This window comes from Hibiscus syriacus, unplaced genomic scaffold (assembly GCF_006381635.1).
Source record: "Hibiscus syriacus cultivar Baekdansim isolate YM2019G1 unplaced genomic scaffold, ASM638163v2 tig00113099_pilon, whole genome shotgun sequence".
Taxonomy (NCBI): Eukaryota; Viridiplantae; Streptophyta; class Magnoliopsida; order Malvales; family Malvaceae; genus Hibiscus; species Hibiscus syriacus.
The window spans coordinates 305,216-330,579 of record NW_024063442.1 but is presented as its reverse complement, the minus strand read 5'-3'; the positions used below and the strand labels follow the sequence as shown (position 1 = coordinate 330,579).

Genomic DNA, 25,364 nt, shown 5'->3' with positions numbered 1-25,364 from the left:
AACCAGACCCTAAACTATTTGAGAATAAATGCAGATGTCATGCTCAAACTCATGCGGGATGCATGCCTATGCTTTTTTTTTTCGAATGGCTCTGGAATTATTTGATCATCTATTCTTCTCGTGTGTTCATTCTTGGCGGATTTGGTTCTCCTGGTGCAGATTATAAAATTTGCAGATTCTCTGCTCTATGGATTTAGTCCTACCCTTTGACTCATATTCAACCTTTTCAAAATTGTTTTTGGAAGGTAAATTTCAATGTCTTTAATCATTTCGATCTACCGTCGACATTTTTTGAATCTTCGTCCTAAGAATAAAAAGTTACTGATCTTTAAAAGCACCATGACTCTCATTATCTAAATAAGACATGGCTACTGCAGCATGGATGGCTGCTCCAATAGGAAGAACATCCTCGTCAATAACCAAGTAAGGCGAATGCAATCCGTAGTTTGGTTTTCGTGTTTCATTTTTTGTTCCAATCATGAAGTAGGCTGCCGCCATTTTGTTTGCATAGAAGCTGAAGTCTTCTGCCCCCATCACCATTGGATACAGTAATACGTTAGACTTTCCAAACACATATTCGGCAACCTTTCTCCCATGTTCGTACATCGATTCATCGTTGACAGTTGCAGGATAAGGTCTCATTTTCTTCTCGAGGAAGTCTATGGTTGATGTACATCGATGTACTGTCGCTTGTCTCGATCACCAATAAATCATCTGTATCAGAACTAGATGTTTAAGTTTTTCCTAAAAGACACAATACTGATTGATAACATTAACCTGTTTGATCCTCAGATGTAGATAATACAATGCTTCATTGGTCATGCTTCGAAATTTGCCTCCGAATGTTACTGTTTCGGGGAAAGTATTCACTGCTGGACCGGATTGAACGATCCCTACCGACACAACCTGTAGTTTCGGGAAAACGAATCACTAATTCCGAATCCATCGAAGGTTTAGTGATTGATATTTACCCTGGACTCAAGAGGATTCGTCTCTCGAGAAACGAGGTGTTGGAGTGCAAGGATTGAAAATGATGCAGCAAGTACTGGATCTGCAGTCGTATGAGGCTGAGCAGCATCCTCTGATTTGCCCTGAATTTTGACTTGAAACCTGGCAGAGCCGGCCAGCATAGGGCCAGGTCTGGATCCAATGGTTCCGGTGGGCAATTCCGGTGCGACGTGTAGGCCGAATATGGCTTGGACAGTATCGACTGCACCCTCTTTAATCATATGATAACCACCGACATACGACTCTTCCCCGGGCTGAAAAAACAAGTGTCATAACCATTTTTTTATTAAAAAAAAACAATTATTTATTATTTTAAAAAACAGTTATGACTTTTATTTGAAAAATTGACAGATATTGAATTGATTTGGATTAAAATAAAAAGGAGTCGTCATCGACCTTTGGGTTAGATAGGTTGAATACCTAAAAACGTATTTTAAAACAATTTTAAGGAAAAATCGTTTTTAAGACAAAAACTGGTCTGCATTTACAAAGATTCGACGTAACGGGTCCGGGAGTCGGTTACGTGTGGGGAAGGATAAGCACCCCTACAACGCCCAAAAATTGGTACTGAATCGCTTACACGTTGTCGTAATGGTGGTGGAAACTATAAATCAAATATAAAGTTAGAAAATAATCCATTTATTAAAGTTTGATTAACTTACTTTGAATTAATTATTTAAAAGAAAATCTTTTACTCGATAAGAAATCTTGAAATTTGCAATCCTCCATCGAAAAAGCTATCTCAACCATTTCTTATTCATAAAAGAATATTCTATCTTCAATAAATAAAAGATGCATATCGAATATCAATTGCATATCGACATTTTGCATAAAATGAAATAAATTGATATTTGAAGAGACATGCCTTGCATCATTTGAAAAATAAGAAAGAAAAAAAATAGTAAAATAAACAAAATTTATTTCAAGTTCCCATGTCGTTAAAATGCCGTTCGAATTGCACCACTTCGACCAAGTGATGCTTTCCGAACTCATTCTACGCGTACGTGTTCTTGAAATGATTTGAATAACATATCGATAGATAATAGAAAACACTGAAAACACATACAATTTGAAATTCACAAAAATAAAATATTCGCAACATTTAGAGCTAATAACATCAATTTAAAATAATACAGAACAATAATATACAAAATATAATTATACATAAAGGATTAAAACAAAATAAAATAAAAATTATAGCTCTAAATAAAAATAACATAAGTAATTACATTGATAATTTTAAGGGACAAAACTGTCACTAACAAAAACTTAAAGAGCTAAACAGTAATTACAACTAAACCAGAACCCAAATCGCAAATGTTAAACAATACAGGTACTAGAAATGAAAATAACCTATAAATAATATAAAGGACTGAAATGAAATGAAAGTAAACATACACGCTAATTCATGATTTAACACAAAATACAAAATAGTGACCAAAATGTAATTTTCATAAACAGCAAGAACAATGTCTAACATTCACAAAGTATATATAATAATAGCCAAGTGACCAAATACAATGTTTACAAATGTAGGGAATAAAATCTGAAGTAAACAAATTACAACCAGGGACTAAAAAAGAAGATTGCAAAACCCGAAGCACCATAGCATGGTTTACCCATTCGCAAAACACGGAAATACCCCTCCCTAAACGAAAATGTTTTAGTCGGGGGATATAAGCCCAAATATCTTTCTCATCTTCCCTCATTTGTTTCATTTTCCAAAAACCAAAGGGCAGAGGGAGTTTGAGAACTCTCTCAACTCCCTCATCGGAGAGGAAAAAGATCGTCGGCGCCGGTGGTGCCTCACAGTGGCCGGAGAGAGAGACAAGCCCCCAAAAGACTCATCTCATTCCCCTTAAACTGAAACCCAACTTGTTTTAGCCTAAAAACTCATTTAGGACCCTATATCTAACATATACCTTTCAGACGTTTTGAAGAACGACGACTTTCGGGCTTCTAGATCTCCGAACCAAAGTAAAAACCTCCTCATTTTGCTCCTTTTTATCTTTTTCTTCTTTGATTTGAATGCATTTTCTTTTTTTTTATTTATCTTTTTCTTTCATGTTTATCGGTTCCCCCTACCCTAATGTTTTTCCTCTATTCTCTCACTTTTTTCTATAAACCCCAAATCTCTCCTCCACTCTCTCTCTTTCTTTTCGTTTCTTTTTTATCTTTTGCGTGATCTGTGACTGATGGACTTTGAGTGATATTTTTGCCTTTGGTGAGATAGGGTTGTGGTAGAGGCTACATTACCTCGAGATAACATGTGATTTTTTTTTCATTTTTATTGGATTTTTCTGATTTTGGTTATGTATGGTTTGGTGTTTGACACTATTTGATGGAATTTCGGTCACTGTAGGATTGACAACGGTGGCTCACATGGCTGGGAGGCTCTCGGCGGCAGCTTACGCGGTGAGCAAGGAGAGCGGTGATGTGCACGCGCCAGCTGGGAGCTAGAAAGTTGCTGGCGTCGGTTGACTTCTGAGATATATTAGGGTTAGGGTTTTAAAACCCTATTTTAAATGTATCGGGCTTGCTGATTGGACCTAGTGCTGGTTCGGATCCCAGTTGGGTTGGGTCGACTGGGTTGATGTTATACTTGGGCTGCTGGGTTGATGTTGTAGTTGGGCTCCATTCGAGCCTACACAAAATGTAATTAAATGATAATATGATACAAATAATAATAATAATAATAATAAATAATACTTTTTTAGATCGGACAAAAATGGGCGTTTACAGCTGCCCCTCTTTGCACATTCTTGTGTTAACAAGAATAAGGCAAAGACGAAAAAGACAACAAGTTTTTTTCTGTTTTTTTTTTGTTTTGAAAACTTCATATATTTGTTTTTGGGGACGACACTACTCATACGTGATGAAGAGTTATGGTCGTCTAAGGGTGACATGGCTTCTACATGATGAGGAGTTCTGGTCGGTGGATGACACGGTTCTTACGCGATGAGGATGGCTGGCCATCTTTAGCAAGGGTGATAATGTGGTTCCTACGTGATGAGGACGGCTGGTTATATAGGGGTGACACGGCTCCTATGTGATGAGGAGGTATGGTCGGTGGATGACACAGTTCCTACATGATAAAGATTGTATACCATCTTTAGGGATGATAACACAGTTCTACGTGATGCCGACGACAGGTTATCTAAGGTTGGCATGGCTCCTACGTGATGAGGAGGTTTGGTTGGGGGATGACACAGTTCCTATACAATGAGGATGGTAGGCCATCTTTAGGGGTGATGTTTCAAGAGAAACTGTCTTAAGGGAGACAAAACATTGTTTCAATGGAAACAAACTGAAAGATGGGTGTTTCAAGAGTAACTGTCTCAAGAGAGACAAATTTTTTTTCAAGGGAAACAGACTAAAAGATGGGTGTTTCAAGAGCAACTGTCTCAAGAGAGACAAAATTTGTTTCAAGGAAAATGATCTCAAACATAAGTGTTTCAAGAGAAACTGTCTCAAGAGAGACAAAATTTGTTTTGAGAGAAACTGTCTCAAGAGAAATAAAATTTGTTTCAAGAGAAACGACTCAAAGATTTGTGTTTCAAGAGAAACTGTCTCAAGGGACAAGAAACTTGTTGCAAGGGAATCAGACTCAAAGATATTTTTAAAGAGAAACTGTCTCAAGAGAGGCAAATTTTTTTTTCAAGAGAGACAGACTCAAAGACTTTTCTCTCAAGACATACAAAACTTCTTTCAAGAGAAACAATCTCAAAGTTTGTCAATTTTGTTTCCAGTGAAACAATTTCAAAATTTGTGTTTTAAGGGGAAACTGTCTCAACCGAGATGAATCTGTTTTGAAGAAATTATCTCAAACGAGACAAAATTTGTTTTTAGAAAATTGTCTCAAGCGAGACAAAAAAAGTTTTTAGAAAAAATTGTCTCTAGCGAGACGATGCTTTGTTTCGTGAGAAACAATCTCAATGGGGACAAATAATCTACTTATTCCTGCACGTGGAGGAAAGGCCTTCGGAAGATCTGATCATTCACTTCAGGATTTTGAATCTCCAAAGATGCCCCAATATTTGATGTTGAATCTCCAAAGATTCCCCATCATTAATTATTTCTTGCTTCATCACTGATTTTAAGCATGAGCTTTGTGTCTGAGAGTCACATGTCAACTACCAAGATCCACTCCAGAGAGATGTCTTATTTGAAAAATGTTTTTCTTCTTCTTTTATTTTCAAGAGTCTAAAAATATCAATTAAAAGGATGTTGAAAAATGTTTAATCAAAAGTTTGAAAATATTTCCCCTTTTCTAGGTTTCATAATTGAGACAAATCATAAAACAAGAGTTCATTGAATATCAAAGAATTAATTACACTTTTAACCCTTCAATAAATTATAGCTATATGGCAAGTGTCAAGATCAATGATATCTTTGAGGTATGATTAAGTAAGGAAATGATAAAAAAAGTCTCAGGTTATTGTATTTGTTCAAAGGTTTAGCATTCTTATTTATTGGATGTCCACTGATATTAAGGAATGGCTTTTATTCTTATCTACTGGAAGTATTTTTCAACTCCCAGCTCTCATGATCACACTCGAGTTGTGCGATGCCTTATCAAGGGATTTGTGATATCTCCTTCTATAAAACAGTTGCACGATTTTTATATTCGAGCCACATTTTCAGGTTTTCAACTCGAATCCTCCTTTGGTTTCAAGATGTTATTCAAAATTTATGTTTTGAATCCCCCTTTGTTATTTTTTTCTCTATCATGCATTAAAGATTTTAGAAAACCTTTTGTAAATAAAGATTAATCCTGATTGGCGGGATGAGATCTAAAGATAGTCTCTTCTATTTAGAAATCCATGTATGATTAAAAGGGACTTTTAAGGTGCGTAATGTAGGTTGTGGTTCATGGTTATGACATAAAGGGATAAATAGGCCCAAATAAGTGTTTGAGGGTGATTGAACCAATGATCAATTCATTTTGATGCCTTCAATCTTGTCTTGCTCAATTTGAATATGCTCATATGTTCTTTATTTTCCTGAAGTTCCATGATCTTCTGGTGAACTAATTTTGGAATAATTGTGCTTGATCAATCTCATGGTTTGAAGCTAGATACGTCATTTGACTCATGGGACTTTTTGCATGTGCTTCTTATCTTCTTTTCTTTTGCTTTTTTTCTTTGTTTTTTTCTTTGCTTTTTTTTTCTTTTCTCTTTGTATTGATAGGATCACTGCACTTTGCATTTGGTTTACCTTTCGCTATCTGATCTGAATCGATGTATTCACTCATGCGAGCAGATTTCCTTCACCTTGCCCCCAGTGTGGAGGGTGATCCTTGGTTAGGGTTGAATCACAAGAAAATATAATTTAGGCTCAAATGGGGACACAAGGGATATATTCTCCTTTTGTGAAGGGATAATGAAAGAAATTCGTTCATCATTTCATATATGGAAGTCTTTGCAGAAGAGGAATCCCAAGGAGATAGATTTTCAAGATTAATTTTATTCACATGAAAGCAATGTAATTAATGCATGATAGAATTATTTTGAATTAATTAATATTTTCCCTTCTTTCTTCTTGCTTCTAGCATGTCTCAATTATTCTGGCTCCTTTTCAAAAAATTGATTCGAGATGCCCCACATTGTGTCTTCTTGTAGCAAGGTTTATGTTCAAGTAAACATCTTGTACTCAATGTCTTCAGGTTTTATTGAATTAATCCTCATGTCATGCAAATGCATGTGATGTGTGTGAGGAGGAACATACAAACCTTTGACTCTAAATAAAAAAGAAAAACTCTCGATAAAGACTTGAACACATGCTGAAAAGAAAGATTTAAAATATTAGTACCACAATTAAAAATGAAGAAATTAAAAAAACTTCAATAAATAGATCATAAGTTAACTATAAACTCGAACTTATAATTTCCACCACAACAAAAATGTGTAAGCGACTTACAGCATGACTCTCTAAAAAAGTCTCTAACGGAGTTGCTAAGCTGTCATAACCATTTTTTGAAAAAACAATTATTTATTATTTTAAAACAGTTATGACTTTTATTTGAAAAATTGGCAGATTTTGATTTGATTTGGATTAAATTGAAAACGAGTTGCCATTGACCTTTGGGTTAGATAGGTTGAATACCAAAAAAAGTCTTCTAAAACAATTTTAAGGAAAATCGTTTTTAAGACAATAACTGGTCAGCGTTTACAAAGATTCGACGTAACGACTCCAGGAGTCGGTTACGTGTGGGGAGGGATAAGCACCCCAACAACGCTCAAAAATTGGTATTGAATCTCTTACACGTTGTCATAATGTGGTGGTGACAACGGTGGTGGAAACTATAAATCGAATATTAAGTTAGAAAATAATCCATTTATTAAAGTTTGATTAACTTACTTCGAATTAATTATTTAAAAGAAAATCGTTTTACTCGATAAGAAATCATGAAATTTGCAATCCTCCATCGGGAAAGCTATCTCAACCATTTCTCATTCGTAAAAGAATATTCTATCTTTGAATATATAAAAGACGCATATCGAATATAAATTGCATATCGACATTTTGCATAAAATGAAATAAATTGCTATTTGAAGAGACATGTCTTGCATAATTTGAATAATAAAAAAGAAAAAAATTAGTAAAATAAACAAAATTTATTTCAAGTTCCCATGCCGTTAAAATGTTGTATCGGATCGCACCACTTCAACCAAGTGATGCTTTCCACGCTTATTCTACACATACGTGTTATTGAAATTATTTGAATAACATATCAATAGATAATAGAAAACACTGAAAACAAATACAATTTGAAATTCACAAAAATAAAATATTCACAACATTTAGAGCTATTAACATCTATTTAAAATAATACAGAACTGAAATATACAAAATATAATTATACATTAAGGATTAAAACAAAATAGAATAAAAATTATAGCTCTAAATACAAATAACATAAGTTATCACATTGATAATTTTAAGGGATCAAACTGTCACTAACATAAACTTAAAGAGATAAACAGTAATTACAACTAAACCAGAGCCCAGATCACAAATGTTAAATAATACAGGTACTAGAAATGAAAATAACCCATAAATAATATAAAGGACTAAAATGAAATGAAAGTAAACATACAAGCTAATTCAGAATTTAACCCAAAATACAAAACAATGACCAAAATATAATTTTCATAAACAACGAGAACAATGTCTAACATTCACAAGGTATATATAATAATAGCCAAGTGACCAAAATACAATGTTTACAAATGTAGGCAATAAAATATAAAGTAAACAAATTACAACCAGGGACTAAAAAGAAGATTACAAAACCTAAAGCCCCATAGCATGGTTTACCCATTCGTAAAACACGAAAATGCCCCCTCCCTAAATGACAGCGTTTTGGTCGGGGGAAATAAGCCCAAAAAGGTCGTGCCTTTCTCATCTTCTCTCATTTGTTTCATTTTCCAAAAACCATATGGCTGAGGGAGTTTGAGAATTCTCTCAACTCCCTCATCAGAGAGGAAAAAGACCGCCGCCGCCGGTGGCGCCTCACTATAGCCCACAGTGGTTCACGGTGGTCAAAGAGAGAGAAGCCCACAAAAGACTTGACTCCTTCCCCTTAAACTGAAACCCAACTTGTTTTAGCCTAAAAACATCTCTAGGACCCCAGATCTAACATATACCTTTCGGACGTTTTGAAGAACGACGACCTTTGGGCTTCCAGCTCTCCGAACCGAGGTAAAAACCTCCTCCTTTTAATCATTTTCTCTTTTTCATCTTTGATCGAATGTATTTTCCTTTTTATTTGTCTTTTTCTTTCCTATTTTTCGGTTCCCTCTCCCCTAATGTATTCCCTCTATTCTCTTAATTTTTTCTATGAACCCCAAATCTCTCATCCCCTCTCTTTCTTTTCCTTTCTTTCTTATCTTCTGCGTGATCTGTGACTAATAGACTTTGAGTGATATTTCTGCTATCTGTGAGATAAGGTTGTGACAGAGGCTAGATTACCTCGGGAACATGTGATTTTATTCATTTTTTTATTGGATTTTTTTTTATTTTGGTTCTGACTGGTTTGGTGTTTGGCACTGTTTGATGGACTTTCGGTCACTGTAGGATTGACAATAGTGGCTCAGACGGATGGGAGGCTCTCGACGATGGCTTACGCGGTGAGCAAGGAGAGCGATGATATGTACACGCCGATTGGGAGCTGGAAAGTTACTGGTAGCGGCGGTTGCGTTTTGAGATATATTAGGGGTTAGGGTTTTGAAACCCTATTCTAAATGGGTCGAGCTAGTTGATTGGGCCTGGTACTGGGTCGGATCCCAGTTAGGTTAGGTCGGTTGGGTTGATGTTATAGTTGGGTTGATGGGTTGATGTTGTAGTTGGGTTCCATTTGAGCCTACGCAAAATGTAATTAAATATTAATATAATAATAATAACAATAATAATGAATAATAATACTTTTTTAGACCCAGATAAAAATGGGTGTCTACACCAAGCTTAACAGTGCCCTTCAAATCGTGTCGCTTGTGTTGTAATAACTTGCTTGCTCCTAGTAGCATCGTCACGTGAGCATCGTGCCCACAAGCATGCATCTTCCCATTCTTCTTACTCTTATGCTCCCACTCCACAATTTCCTTCAAAATATTTATGTACAGAGAACTATTTACATTATTGTTTTAATAATAAATAGAGCCCGACATTAAAACATAGCTTCCAAACTATGTTCTATAGAATTAAAAAAAAATGTGAGAGAAAGTATGTGAAATTCGACCATTAATAGAAAATACAAAAAATGTAGGTGAATTTAAAATTTCCATGCTCGTTCCAACCCAACTACAACTCTTTGTTGGTGTACCATTTTACAAACAGAAAAAAATTAACATATTGTATTATACACCTCCCATATCCGACATTTAATATTAGAGTTTCTCTTTCCATCTACGTATTAGTTTCATGGCTATTTAAGGAATGGGCATTAGTTAGGGAAAAAGATTGTTCAATTTTTTATTCTTTCTAAATCCGATGAACTCAATAATAAATGAAATTATTCTTGTTTTAGAGAATCTTAATTCAAATAACTGCATTGTTGGGAAATAAAAAACAAATAATTTCCATATAACCAGATTAATGAGAATGCGAAATAAAAGAAAAAATAATACCTAAAATTGATAACAGAGTTCAGCCAATTATGCCTACGTCTCCGAACAGCTGCAGATCTTTTACTAAAGGGAGAAAATTTACAGTAGTTTACAAAAAACACTTTAGAGATAGCTAGAATGATTTGGGGATGATTTTGAAGCTAAATGAGTTAGGGTATTTATAGATGAAGCTTAAGGACTAATCTTATAAATACCTTAAAGTGTGTAGGGACTAAAATACAATTATGTCAATACCATTTTCAACAGAAAATAAATGCACCGAATTCCACTGAATTAGGTGCCCCCTTTTTGACTTCCCCTTAGCCCCTTTTTTGACTTTTCTAACAATCTTCCACTTGAAGACTGATTTTAATATGTCTTCACACCTCGATCAATGCAGCAGCATTTTTGGTCTTGTTACACTAGCATGCCAACTGAAGTTGAACACAACTTCAGTTTGTCCATAGTCACCGTCTTTGTTAACATGTCTGCCGGATTTTGAGCTCCACTAATCTTTTCAAGTTTTAAAATCCCATCTTCAGAAGAGACAGGATAAAATGATATCCTAATTATATGTGCTTCATCCTGGAATGAAAAGACGGATTCTTCCCTAGATGGATAGCACTTTGACTATCGCAATACAAGATATTTTTTTCTTGTTTCTTGCCTAACTCTTCCAAGAAACTTTGGAGCCAAACCATCTCCTTGCTGGCTTCCGTAACAACAACATATTCTGCTTCAGTTGTGGAGAGAGCAACTATCTCCTATAGTTGAGAAACCCAAATCACTGCATTACCTCATAGAGTATAGACATACCCTATAGTGCTCATTTTGATGTCAACATTTCCGGCTAAGTTAGCATCTACATATCTTGTCAGTATCGTATCTCCATCTTTGAAACAAAGTGCTTTGTTTATGGTACCCCGTAGATATATGAGGATCCATTTGACTGCTTCCCAGTGTGCCTTGCCTGGATTATTCATGTACCTGCTAACAGCTCCCACTACTTGAGCAATATTTGGTCTAGTACAAACCATGGCATACTCAAAATTACGTCAGCCCTTCTTATTACATGAAGTCTAACACTCCTCGCATTGAACCCTTATCATTTGAGTTCTTTGTGCCACCATGCATTGGCACTTTCTCACGGTAAAGTCTGATGCCCCTTCTTGCCTCCTTCCTAACACGAAGGTTGGAGCTCACTTCCCACCATGCAAATGGATAGTTTCTCCATAGTTGCCTTGTCCCTTAACATCTTGGCTCCCTTCGAATCTTGTCTACTAGTTTTTGAAGGATTTTTCCTCACTTGAACATCCTCGGCAAGCCCTTGCTTCGACCCTTCTCTTATTATTGTCTCTGAAGCCATGTTCTCTACTCGAACATGCTCGGCAAACTCCTTGGACATGGCTAACTCCTCCTGCACTTGGCTTCTACTTGCCTTGGCAGAAATGAACCGTATTGAGCCAACTCTCAACGCCCCCTCAATCCTAGGTTTGTCCTCTTCTCTAGACAACTCGATCCTGAGCTCATCTATCACATTGGATGACTCGGCTTCCATCGGGTAGTCTCGCAACACTTCTGGCATCTTAAGTTTTCACCCCCTCGGCTTAGCATCTTTGACACTTGAACTTGTGTCAAGACTGCACACCTCTTCTCCAGACTCACCATCTGGTTCATCATTGGGTGGACTTTCTCTGTCACTCGAGGAACAACATTCCTCATCCTTTGACTTGCCTTCATCATGGATTCGCATGCCACTACCCTCAGTTTTCAGCTTTGTTTTGGAATTCTTGTTTTTATTGACTCCAAAGTCTTTGATTGATTCGGCGGTTGTCAAGGCTTTAGACAACTCCTTCACTTCCCTTCGCTCCAACACTTTCTTCGCCCATAGCTTTAATCTGAACATGAAGGTAAAGAACCCATCTTATTTGGTCAAACTTGGGACTTTGAGTATGAGTCTTCTGAATCGGCTCACAAACTCCTTAAGTGTCCCTTTATGCCTGATACGCCTCAACTTGGACCACACATCCATCATGGCATATTGTGAGAGGACTTGTTCACTTAGCACCCTCGGCTTGACAGCTTTATCTTTTGCTATCGCACCGGGTCCTTTCCTGTGCTTGACTGCTTTGACACTTGTAGTCTCGTCATGCCTCGCTCCTCGATTTACTACTTGTGGACTTGTAGTCGCACCATCCTTGTCCCTTGATTCGGCTACTTTGGAACATTTAGCCTCATCAAGTCTTGCCCCTGCCTTGATACTTGAACACTCGCAATTGCATCGGGCTTTCTTCTGGGTTCGGCTGCCTCAACATCAATAGCTTTGCCTCGTCTCGATCCTTGCTTGGCCGCATTGGCCCCCTCAATCGAACCAAGTCTTTTGCCTAGATTGGCAGCTTTAACACTTGCAACCGTGCCAATTCTCGCTACGTCTCCTTCTTCCATCCTCTTAATGATGGTTGCAAGGAGACGCTTCTCGGGACATCCTCTAATCAAATGAGGATCATCACATAAGTATCACTTTAACTTTTCTTTGCTCACCTTCTTCGTCGCACCGGACTTAGCCTTGTCATTCTTTTCCGATGGCTTTTCTTGGCTATTAACAGTAGATGGCTCTCCTTGGCTATTAATAGTCGATGGCTCATATTGGCCATTCGAATAGCTTCCTATACCATCTCCCCACTGTACCTTTTCCCGATCTCCCCCATTATTGCCACTATCTCTAGGCATGGGCCTGGACGAAACATCGCTACTTGGCTTGACACCTGCAAGCTCAGTCAGCTTTCCGGCTACATCTATGGCCTCTGAAAGTCTCTAGGCATCACCTTGCTCTCTCCCTAGCATTGCCCCTGGTTTAATTCCTTCCAAGAAGGTCTTGAGTGCACCATCCAACTTCTCAATTTACACATTCCCTTCGTCTGCAGTCATCGCTCCCACTCGAATCTGGCTTCGTTTGGATCGTTTCTGACAATTTCTGCGAACCACCGTTTACTAGAACACCTCCGGCGACAAACTCGTATCGCCAACCAAATTTTACTATTCATGTGAATAGTAACTCATAGAAAAATTGACAAAATTCACAACCAAAAGCTCTTATACCAGTTGTTGAGAAATAAAAAACATGTAATTTCTTATAACCAAATTAGTGAGAATGTCAAATAAAAGCGAAAAAAATAATACCCAAAATTGATAACGGAGATCAACCAATTATGCCTACGTCTCTGGACTGTTGCAGATCTTTTACTTAAGGGAGAAAATTTACAGGTGCTTACAAAAAACACTTGAGAGAGAGCTATAATGATTTGGGGATGATTTTGAAGCTAAATGGCTTAGGGTATTTATAGTTGAAGCTTAAGGACTAATCTTATAAATACCTTAAAGTGTACAGGGACTAAAATGCAATTATGTCAATACCATTTTCAACAGAAAACAAATGCACCGAATTCGGTGCCACCCTTAACCCCCTTTTTGACTTTTCTAACATGCATCACTTGTAAGATGTATATGCATTATTATATGTTAAGAAAAAATATGAATAATTACTACATATTACTACTAAAAATATATCTTTTTTTCTGATCCTTTCTACTAACCTATGAAGTAGTTCTAAAAGAGAAAACATGGATAGGAAGGGCGTCCATGTCAGCTCGAAGACCAAACCAGGGCTCTACCCCAGACCCCACGGTGGCTACAATTCCGGTCTTGTCAACATGCCATGAGTAGTCAATCCCAAGCGACTCCAACTCAGATATAATGAGTCGACCAGTCTCGTGTTCTTGGAAAGCCAACTCTGGGTACTCATGGATTTTCCTGCTAACCCTCTTTAACCAATCCAAGAACTCGGGCTCCTTGGTAGAGTCCAAGAGGCATCGTGTGAGCGAACTCAGGTTCAGAACTGAGTGATGCTTCTTCGTGTCACCTTTCGAAACACTTGAGATATCAATTACGGTTACCAAACAGAGACATGCCATTGAAAAGAAAAGATAGATGATGACGCTCTTTTGGATGGTCTTTACTTGGTTTATAACGCCTCCTCGTGAATTCAAGGTAAACAGCACAAGTGGTTACTGCTTTTTTCCTCTCTCTTTTTCAATTATATATATTTGAAAATAGGGTAAACTACACATTTAGTATCGCTACTATCACTTTTTTTCCGTCTTGGTCACCACACTACTTTGTTTTTTCAAAATCATACCTACAATTTAGTTTTGGTTTCATTTTGGTAATTGGTCATTGAAAAATTAATAGTGACGTTCCACTATAAGGTAATTCCATATCATCATTGAAAAAATAAAAAATTCGCATCAACGGTTTTATTAATTTTTTAACGGTGAGTGGTCAAAATAAAACAAAAACATAATATTCTGTATGGTTTTAAAATAAGAAATAATTAGATGATCAAAATGAAACAAAAATGACAGTTGATATACTAAACATGTAGTAAGAAAGCGTTTTAATAATCTAAAATACTAATACATTAGACATTAGTAATCTAACATTTAAACTATATGTTTGAAAATAATATATCTAGAAGAATATTTTAATAGTACCATACTATTTGTCATAACGTTTCCCCGGGGGAGTCCGTTAGACTTAAAAACAATTAGTGTCAGGGAAGGTGATGAAATATGATTTGAAAAAAAAATTGGTTTTGGAATCGCCACCTACTATTAAGTTAGGTAGGTTGGAAACCTTAAACGTCAAAAAATGGTCTGCGTTTTACTAAAGATTCTTTTTTAAGAGTTCGGGAGTCAATTACGTGTGGGGAAGGGTGAGCACCCCCACAACGCCCAAACTTTGGTACCTAAACGGTTATATGTTTTTTAAATATTGGGAATTACAAACTCGAAAATATATTTAAATTACGAACATGTTATTCATTCGAATTTATTCACAAAATGTTAATTTTCGGATAATTAATGCTCTTTTGTGTGAACAATCTTCGGGAAAGTACTTCCTTTACAGTTAGGAGACTTTCCCATAGATTCCCCTCACAAAAGACTTTATTTTGCAAATTTCGTAAAGATAAAATAACATAAAATAAAATAAAATTGAAAAGCGGTGAAAAATACTTGAAATAAATAAACGTATAACAAAGAAAATTATCGAATATAAAACAAACATTTATGCGAAAAATCTTCGAAAAGATACATTCCCTTTAGTTGGGACATATCTTCGTAAAATTATGATGAATTAGAAAAAACACGGTGAAAATAAAATTTCATACAAAGAATGCTTTCAACAACCACATAATTTATATACAAACATGCATGAAATTATAACGATCAATAAAAACAAAGTTGCAAATTTGTACTAAAATGCACATTTACAAACATGACAGACTAAAATACAACTAAAAATAGACATGCTTAGTAAAATAAAGGACTAAATAGAAAAAAATAGAAATTTATAGGACTAAAACAATAAAAATAAAAACTTAAAGGATTAAAATAGTAAAAACATAAAGTTCAAGGACTAAAATATAAAAAATAGAAAGTTAAAGGGCTAAATAGTAATTTCAAATAAACCAAAGCCAAAATCATAAACATTAAACAGTACATGTACTAAAAATAAAAAATAAACCATAAATAATACTTATAACTAAAATGAAATAAACAAAAACATAAAGAACTAAACAATAATTAAACCAAATACCAAAAAGTGACTAAAATAATATAATTACAAATGTCATGGCCAGATTCAAATATTAACAAAAATACATAACATACAAAATCAGTGACTAAAATGAAACAAGCATAAATCACAAAAACAAATTAAAAATTAAACAAGCATATCGTGATATATAATCTGATGACTTAAATATTAATATTTAAAATTAAAGGATCAAAACAAATTAAAGTAATATTTCATTCAAAGGCCAATGTACAATAGTACAAAGATATAGGGACCTAAATGAGTATTTACCTCAAATATGAAAACACGTTGGGTGAGTTTACAAAGCCACGGGGATTAAAGTTGAAATTACCCCTTTACATTAAAAAACATGCATGGGAGATTATAAAGCTACAGGACAATCCCAACAATTAACCCCGAAACTGTGTCATTTTGATCCCAGTATTTAAGCCCCAAAATGGTCTTGTTTACCCACTTCCTTCCTCATTCCTCATTTTTTTCAAAAATAGAAGGAGAAAGAGTTATAAAACTCTCTTAACTCCCCTCGTCGAGGAGAGAAAAATAGATGCCGCCAGCGTCAACCACGGTGGCTCACGGCGGCGACTACGATGGCACACTGTGGCTGGAGTAAACCCAAACCCTCAAAACCTTCCTCTCTTCACCCCAACCCAATTTCTAGCTCACTTTTCCCTAAGACCTCTCATAGAATCCTAAATCTAGGTTTATACCTTTCGGGAAAATGAAGATCCGGTTACCTCTTTTTGCCTCCGACAAACGTGCAATTTGGTAAGGATTCTCTTCCCTTTCTCTTTATTTTTCTTTCTTTGAAACCCCTAATCTCTTTGTGTTTGGTTTTTTTTCTTCCCCTTCACCGAATGGTTCCTCTCAGATTTCCCTTTCTATTTTTCTCCCTCCAAACCCCTCAGTATTTGTCTCTCTAACTCTGAAATGTATTCCCGAATGGTTCCCCCTTGTTTCCCCGATATCTCTCTCCTCTTATGTTGCCTCTGCCTCTGTGTGTGACTGATGATAGATTTGGATTGTCTGAGATTTTATGGGGATTTGCCTTAGATATCACATATTACTTTTCAATTTTTATTTGGTTTTTCTGACTGCTTTTCTTTTCTTGATTGACTGGTGACATCGAGCTGACACGACGACATTAAAGGTTTGGTTGCTATGATAGTAGCTAGGTTTAGGGTTTTATACCCTAATTAGCCATTAATCTGGATCGTTGCATGCGTCCAGATCAGAAGATCCTGATGGTGCGACGTTAGGACAGAGAAGGGGAAACCCTAAAAAGTCTAGGTACTGGGCCTAGATCGGGTCAGATTCAGGCCTCGGGTCGAGTCATGGACACTGGGTTGATATTGTAATCTAGGTTGGGTTCCAGTTGGGTTACTGGATTGGACTGCTGGATGTTGGGTTGGCCTCTTGGTTGCTGGTGTTGTAATTAGGCCACACATTTGACCTATACAAAATTGAAAACAAAATAACATTAATAATAATAATAAATATAATATAATAATATTTTTGGTATACTCAGACAAAAATAAGTGTCTACAGCTGCCCCTCTTTGCACATTCTTGTGTTAACACTAATAGGTCAAAGATGAAAAAGATAACCAGTTTTTGTCCGCTTCTCATTTTTGGTTTTGAAAACTTGATATGTTTGGTGGTTGGGGGACGACACGCCTCATACGTGATGAATAGTTTTGGTCGTCTAAAGGTGTCACGGTTCCTACGTGTTGAGGAGATCTGGTTGGTGGATGACACGGATGATACGTGATGAAGAGTTATAGCCATCTTTAGGAAGGGTGATAACACGGTTCCTACATAATGAGGACGACTAGTTATCTAAGGTTGACGTGACTCTAACATGATGAGGAGGTCTGGTCGAGGATGACACAGTTCCTACGTGATGAGGACGACATACCATCTTTAGGAATGATAACACGGTTCTTATGTGATGAGGATGGCTGGTTATCAGGGGTGATAGGACTCCTACTTGATGAGGAGGTCTAGTCGGGGGATAACACGGTTCCTACATGATGAGAATGGTAGGCCATCTAAGGGTGTCACAGCTCCTGCGTGATGAGGAGTTCTAGTCGATGGATGACACGGTTTCTAAGCGATGAGGATGGTAGGCCATATTTAGGGTTAATGGTTTCAAGAGAAATCGACTCAAAGATGATTTTTTTCAAGAGAAATTGCCTCAATAAAGAAAATATTTGTTTCAAGGGAAACGACTCAAAGATGATATTTTCAAGAGAAACTATTTGAAAATATACAAAATTTTGTTTCGAGAAAAATACTCAAATATTGTGTTTTAAGAGAAACTGTTTCAAGAGACAAAATTCGTTTCGAGGGAAACGATCTCAAAGATGATAAATTTTGTTTCTGGAAAAACAATTTCAGAATTTGTGTTTAAAAGGGAAACTGTCTTAAGCGAGATGGATCAATTTTGAAAATCTCAAGTGTGATAAATTTTGTTTTAAGTAAAACAAACTTTGAAATTTGTATTTTGAAGGAAATTGTTTCAAGTGAGACAAAATTTACTTCAAGTAAAAACAATATCAATTGTTCGTGTCTTATGGAAAACTGCATCAAGTGAGACAAAGTTTGTTTTGAGAAAAACAATCTCAAGGGAGATCAACTTTGTTTCAAGTGAAGTAAATTCAAAATTTGTATCTCAAAGGAAAAATGTCTCAAGCGAGATGAAATTTGTTTTGAGAGAAATTGTCTCAAGCGAGACAAAATTCGTTTTTAGATAAAGTTGTCTCAAGCAAGACAAAATTTGCTTTTAAGAAAATTGTCTCTAGCGAGATGACACTTTGTTTTGATTTTTAAAGAATATAATCTCAAGAGCTCATAATCCATCTATCAGTTCCTGCATGTTGAGGAAACATCTTCAGAAGATCTGATTGTTGACTTCAGGAAGTCAAATCTGTGGATGACATCGTTCTTTCAGGTTGAAGACATCTAGTTATTTCCGAGCTTTTATTTCCTACAAAATTGAAATGATGTATTTATGACTGCCTAATCTTGGATGTTTATAGGTGTCATAATGAAGTTTGTATCTAATTTTATGAATTATTGAATTTGTCCTCAAGAGAGGGAAAATAAAAGTCTTAATTTCACATGATAATGAATGCAAAGATTTAAATTTCATGTGTCATGTATGTATGTGTTGATGTATGTATGTTGATCTGTGAGGGGAACAGTTGTGTGAGCAGTCTTCATTCTTTGTTTGATTCAGTTTGTCCTCATTTCCACCAGGGTGTACTTTTACAAACCTCGAACTGAGACAATTTTCTTTTCCTTGCCCCACAAATTTATCTTCTCTTACCCAAGCTTCGATCTTAAGCTTCAAGGAGATATTCGTTGAATTCCAAGATATGCCTCCATAGAGATTATCTTGTTTGAAAATGTTTTTCTTCTTTTGAAAACAACTTGACGAAGAAAGAATATGTGAATTTTAATTGTCAAATGAACTAAAATAATGCCCTTTCTTCGGCCTCAGAATTGGAGCAAATCACAAAAATATGAATTCATTGAATATAAAAATTCAAGTGCTCTTTCAATCTTTGATAGTTGCAAATCTTTGACAAATATCAAGATTGAAAGGTTGGTTTTGAGGTTAGCTACCTAAATTCTAAGGTTTATTTCATCGATTGGTCCTTGTGAAGATCATAACATGCCCCTCTTTATTGGTTTGGCATTTTATTTGGAGGTGGACAAAATGTCGTAACTAGCATAGCCAATTGCTAGACTCTTTAGAACACTTTTTTTTCAGTTCTCTGAAATCTTCCATTGTTCAAACTTTATAGACTCCTCTAGTCAAGGCAGTGCAAAAATATCAATATAAAAATGAGATTTGTATGTGCTCGTGTGAGTTCGACTATATTAGGCGTTCCTCAACTCCCTTAGTCCATATTCACCGAAACTCCTTATTTTAGTAAATTTGATTTAATTTGCCATTGTTTGGCTAGCTGAACTTAGCTTTATTGTGCATATAAATTATAATTTCCTTTGTTCGGCTAGCTGAAGGACTCATGTCGTCACAAAGTCTTCGACTTGACAACCATAGTGGAGCAAACACCGAATTACTAAGTACCCGATCAATGTCATGGTTTGAATGTAATCTATTCATAAAGCCAGGGCTTTCGAGTTTCCTCTATAACCAATTGCTTTAGCAGAATAGGTCAGCTTTATTGTATACATACATACATGCATATATATATATATATATATATTGGGCATACGGATTCCATTTCTTAAGCTTGCTGAGGAAAACCTGTTATAGTCAAGGTGTTTGTTAAAGGTCAGGAAATCTCATCGTTAGAGTTCAATTCCCAAGTAACTGGCCTAGACTAGATTCACCTACTTGACCAATACATCTGAGAAGATTATGATTATCATTGAACGTCATCAACAGAAGTAAAAACCAATTAATTTTGCAAACGCATATGCCAGTTGCCCCATTTTTTCCACTCCTAACACATACCTGAATGCCCAAACTGATTGATTGTACATCCGAGGAGAGAGCTAGCTTGGTTCCTTCAAGGGAAGGGTATGCACTCTGATGTATTTTTAGATTAGGATCAAAGGGTCCTTGTTTTGTAAAGGTTCAATCTTGTTATTTGTCATAGATTTACATCCTCAATTATTAAAAATCTTTTAATTAAAATGATATTCAAAGAATTCAAGATTAAAATTTGCTCATTGTTCATTTTCTAAGAATGAAACATTTTATTGAAAATGTTCAAACGTCAAGTGACTTACAAACATTTAAACATAAAAAGTACAAAAGAAAAAAAGTTCAAACAAGATGATATCCATAAGAATAAAACAAAACTCCTGATGGATGCCCCAACCGAATTCCGATCAAAATGCCCCATTATACATTGAACGTCAATGTCCCTGAATTAATGAGATCTTGGACCTTGCGCTTTAATACCCCACAGTTCTCAATGGTTTTCCTTGAGCTCCCAATGTGATAGATGCATATGGTGTTTATATTATGAACTTCAGGATATGGTGCCTCTCTTGGTTTAGATTGAACTAGAGTCACAAGATTCTTCTCAACTAGCGTTGGGAGCAATTCCTCATATTTCATTAGGATTGGATTGATGCGAGACTTTTCACGAAATGCCTTATGAGGTTTGGTCCCCAGATTAGCTAGATAAGATCCCACTATGTTAATCTCAGCTCTTTCCTCAATATCAGTACTGCTAGTGTTTCTTATCTAGCCATTCTTGACAGCTCTTTCGATAATTTCTCCACACATGATGATGTTAGAGAAATTCTTAGTTGCAACCCCTATCATATGGTTGATATATGGAGACTCTAATGTATCGATGAATAGAGTGATGAACTCTCTTTCAGTCATTAGTGGATGTACTTGAGATGGACATCTCTCCATTGTTGTGCGTACTGTCAAAAGCTATCATTCTTCATCTCCATATTTTGTAGCGTTGTTCGATCAGGGGCCGTATCAGTCATGTACTTACATTGGCCGAGAAAAGCACTAGCCAAATCCTTCCAAGAGCAGACTTGAGTATAGCTCAGTTAATTATACCACTTAGAAGTTGGTCTAATCAAACTGTCTTGGAAGCATTGTATCAACATCTTATCGTTGTGGGTGTATCCAGTCATCATTCGAACAAACATCGTGAGATGGGCATTAGGGCAACTGTTTCTATTGTATTTTTCAAAGTCATGCATCTTGAATTTGGGTGGAAGCACCAAGTCAAGAACTAAGACTAGTTCTATTGCATCCATTTCATTGTGAAAGCTCTTGTAACAACCCGAAAATTTTAAAATAATATTTAATTGGGAATTGAGGTTTTAATTAAGTTAATTGGTGAAATTTGAGGATTTAATTGGAAGTTTTTAAAACTTGTAGCATGTTTTAAAAAGTGGAGGAAATTCAGTGACCAATCACTGAATAATGCCAAGGAGTGTCGGCAGATTGTTCTTCTTCTTATATGCGTGCAAATTGATTCTGGTTTCATACCAGAACAATTTGCTAAGTTTTTACCCCACGCACCTCAACTTCCGACGACGATTCTGACACCGTCCGAATTCCGATCGTCGTTTTGAAAGTACCATCGTGTTCGTTATCGAGTCAGGAACAATCCCCTCAATTTAATTGAAGCGAAACGCTGCCAAACGTCGTGAATTTCAAGTCAAAGCATCGACGTTTTTTTTTTAAGCTCAATCGCCTAGAAAATCCTAAATTCATCGTCGATCGTTGCTCCTTTTACGACACCTCCCGCACCATCGTGTTCCTTGTGCCGTTCCGAGTCCGCTGGTGTCATCCTCGATCTCCGTTGACGGCGGCGCGTGGGGAGGTGGATCAGTCAAAGATTCGGCCGAGTCGAAATCGAGCTCTCCGCCGTTCAAAAATTTGAACGATCTTTGTAAGTATCTCGAAATCGCTCAAAATAATTTTTAGAAAATTTTCCGTGATTTTTAGAGCCCCGGAGGACGTCGCACGCGCCCACACGCGCCGCCGCAGGCGAGTGAACGCTGGAAACCGGTTTTGACCGGTTTAACCGGTTTTGAACCGGTTTTGACCGGTTTGACCGGTCACGACCCGTTTACCCGTTTACCCGACCCGTTGACCCGACCCGACCCGTTGACCGTTGACCGGTGCTATTCTGGGAATTAATTCGGTTTGGTGCTATTCTGGGAATTAATTCGAAATGGGTGCTATTTTGGTTTTTTTAAAAGGGTGCTATTTGTGTAAAATGTTTGACAGTTTGTTGACCTCCTTTGACCAGAACTTTGACCGGCTTTGACCAGCTATTAGACGACCTTTGTTTTTGACCAAGAATACCTATCCTGATAGTTTTCGACGTTCCGAATCCGTTTTTGGGTCCGTTTTGCTAAATTCAAACCCGAAAGTCTCCAAATCGTCAGTCAACCCCGTTGACTTTAATTTGACCAAGAATTCGAAATTTCGGAAGGTCATACTTTATATTTTCGACGTCCTGAATTTGATTCCGAAGTCCGTTTTGCCAAATTCTGACCCGAAATTCCCGAATCGAGCTTGTAAACCAAAAGGCTTAATATTTTAATATTTTGATTATTTAAACGAGATTTGGTAAAGGATTATTCAATAAAATATTTTATGAAGGTACTCGTGTTTCACCTGAACAAGGATCAATTAGGTCCGGTATTATCCGTTCGTTAGATCAGCCTGAACCGCGTACTACGAGAATTACCCGTAGGTTTGTATATTATTTAAATAATATTTAGATTATTTATATTAGGATTCCAATATGGATTTTTCCAATTCGTAGGATCTAGCGCTGCAGCAGAACGTGATCGACAGACCCAGCAATAGGCTTCCCTATCTGATTTCTCAGACTGTTACAGGTGTGTTCCCGACAGTGTTAATTATTTCTGTTTTAAAATATACATCTGAACATTATGTATATGACATCTGATTTGCCACATATTTCTGAAATGAATTCTGGTTACGGTATTTTATACCGATCTTCTGAATATTGAATATTCGATATCTGAAATTCTGTATACTACTGACTTGTCTTCTGATTTCCGTATTTCTGTATATTATTGTTAAGCATGAACACTTGTATGTTTTAAAGATTTAATCATTGTTTTCATTCAAATACATTCATGAACATCTCCATCATTGGGGGTATCGTTGAAGGAAGTATATCCGTAGGTTCCTCGGCTTTGTGCTCAGGGCCTTATTTGTTGTGTGGGCTGGGTGTATGGTTCTGGGGAACCTACACATTCTGTTGTGATGGGCTGGGGGTAGTGTTCATATTTTTTTTACGACATGATTGCATAAACCGACTTTACTGGAATATTTTTATCAGTATGTTTTTATATACACTGTATGGAACACACTGGGCTTTTTAGCTCATTCTGTAAATTTTAACATTTTTCAGATAACAGCAGACCGTAAGCTAGCAGATTTGGCATCAGGAGAAATCAACTACTTTATTTTGTACGAACATATATTTCTATATGTTTTTTTTGTTATGTTTGGTGACATGTATTTTATTATCGTTTTGGACATATTTGTATTATTAATATTATGTTCTATATTATATTTATCGTCCTATAAGTGGAAAAAAAAAACCTCTGAATGGGATATGTGACCACTTAGGTTTGGGTCTAACTCACAGACCAGGTCTAGGGGGTTACAGCTCTGTCCTCTCATTCCTTTGAAGTTCTCTCAGCACCACTATTTTAAGTTCTCAGGGATCTCATTCTTGGCTCTTCTCATCGTCTTAGGAACGAATATGTTATGATCAGTAGAATTACCCTGAGGATATGACATAGTTGCTTGCGTTTTAGTGTCGGAGAAGCCTACCTGGTGGCTAGGAAGCTTGTGATGGGAACTGAGTATCAGTGGATTAGCATATGCCCTCCCATATTCAGAGGTTTTCATAGTCGATGGAATCTCCTCTTTACCTCTTTCTTGGTTAAGCCCACTCATTTGGCCACAAGTTGATCATCCAGGTCGTTTTGGTTTTGCAAGATACGATCATGGTGATTTTTTGCATCTGCTCCATTTTAGCTTCCCACTCTTTTTGTATCTTTTGCAAACTCTCTTTTAGCTCTTTATTCAGCTTCTCACATTTTGCTTCCATTCTCAGTACTGTGTGAACAAAGTTGCACAATTAGAAGTACTTCCTAAGAGTTCTCCACTAGACAAACCCATGATTCCATGATAAATGCATATAAAAAATGCTTCAATGAATGCCATGCAGAATGCGAATATGCAAATACGAATGTAAAAAATGTGAAAATGTTTAAATAAATGCAGTGCAAAATGAAAAAGCTAAAGGTATCAATTTCCAAAAGTAACCATTTTTATAAAGAGTTACATTCATCCAAAAGAGTTTTCATCTTTACAAGAGAGATCCATCTACGAATGTTGTTTGTGATACATAATCCCCAGGCAAACTACCAAGCTCAGACTATCGGGTTGCATTCTTCCTTGTTATGAAAACTCTTTTCCATTTTAATGGTCGCTCTTCTACTATGATGATTACTTGGTTAATCAACACCTTTCTTTTATTTATGATGATCATACAATGCCAAACAATAATAAAAAAATAAAACATATAAGATATGTTAGTATAAAAGAATTCAAATATCAAGCAAATATCAAGAAAATAAAATAATGCAGGTAAAGAGAATAGGTTTAGAGTCGTTTCTCTTTTGTATACACTTATTTTGGGTACTTACTGATGGACAAAGGTTTGACATGAATTTTATCGGGGTGGGTTACTAGCGCTCAGTATATGCTGTGTTGGGTTCTAAGAAAAATGGTACTCGAATTGTCCATGTTGGTGCCTTCTTAGGGTGCCAAACCCTCAACCCTGACCCATTACAGGCACAAGCGGATCGAGTTCAATTCAAGAGGTTACATTCCTTTATGTCCATGCAGAGAAACAATTTATCTCACGTAGACATAAGGTATATTAACCCCAAAGTTTACTTGCTAAAACCCGTGCGAAGAAACAATTTATCTCACGTACGCTAAGCTTTCACCTCAACTTAAAATGGACAAATCTCGTAAGTGAGATTATGGTATGTAAATGCATGTGTTGTGTGTGAGGAGAAA

General features: G+C 36.4%; 1 protein-coding gene across 1 annotated transcript; it reads right to left on the bottom strand.

The window, feature by feature from the left end:
* Positions 1–318: 318 nt before the first annotated feature.
* LOC120185371 (IAA-amino acid hydrolase ILR1-like 3) lies at positions 319–14,086 on the bottom strand. Its single transcript, XM_039189611.1, has 5 exons — positions 13,736–14,086; positions 9,470–9,611; positions 972–1,270; positions 761–906; positions 319–694 (listed from the first exon to the last, which is right to left on the bottom strand). The coding sequence occupies exons 1-5, from the start codon at positions 14,084–14,086 to the stop codon at positions 319–321; spliced, it is 1,314 nt and encodes a 437-aa protein (XP_039045542.1).
* Positions 14,087–25,364: the final 11,278 nt, after the last annotated feature.

Excerpts from the sequence above, each read along its gene's own strand:
- LOC120185371 (XM_039189611.1), bottom strand. The coding sequence starts at position 14,086 with ATGGCATGTCTCTGTTTGGTAACCGTAATTGATATCTCAAGTGTTTCG. Across the intron at positions 1,271-9,469 it reads GAAGGGCACTGTTAAGCTTG|TTTTTCAGCCCGGGGAAGAG; the intron begins GTGTAGACACCC and ends TATGACACTTGT. Across the intron at positions 907-971 it reads CGAATCCTCTTGAGTCCAGG|GTTGTGTCGGTAGGGATCGT; the intron begins GTAAATATCAAT and ends CCGAAACTACAG.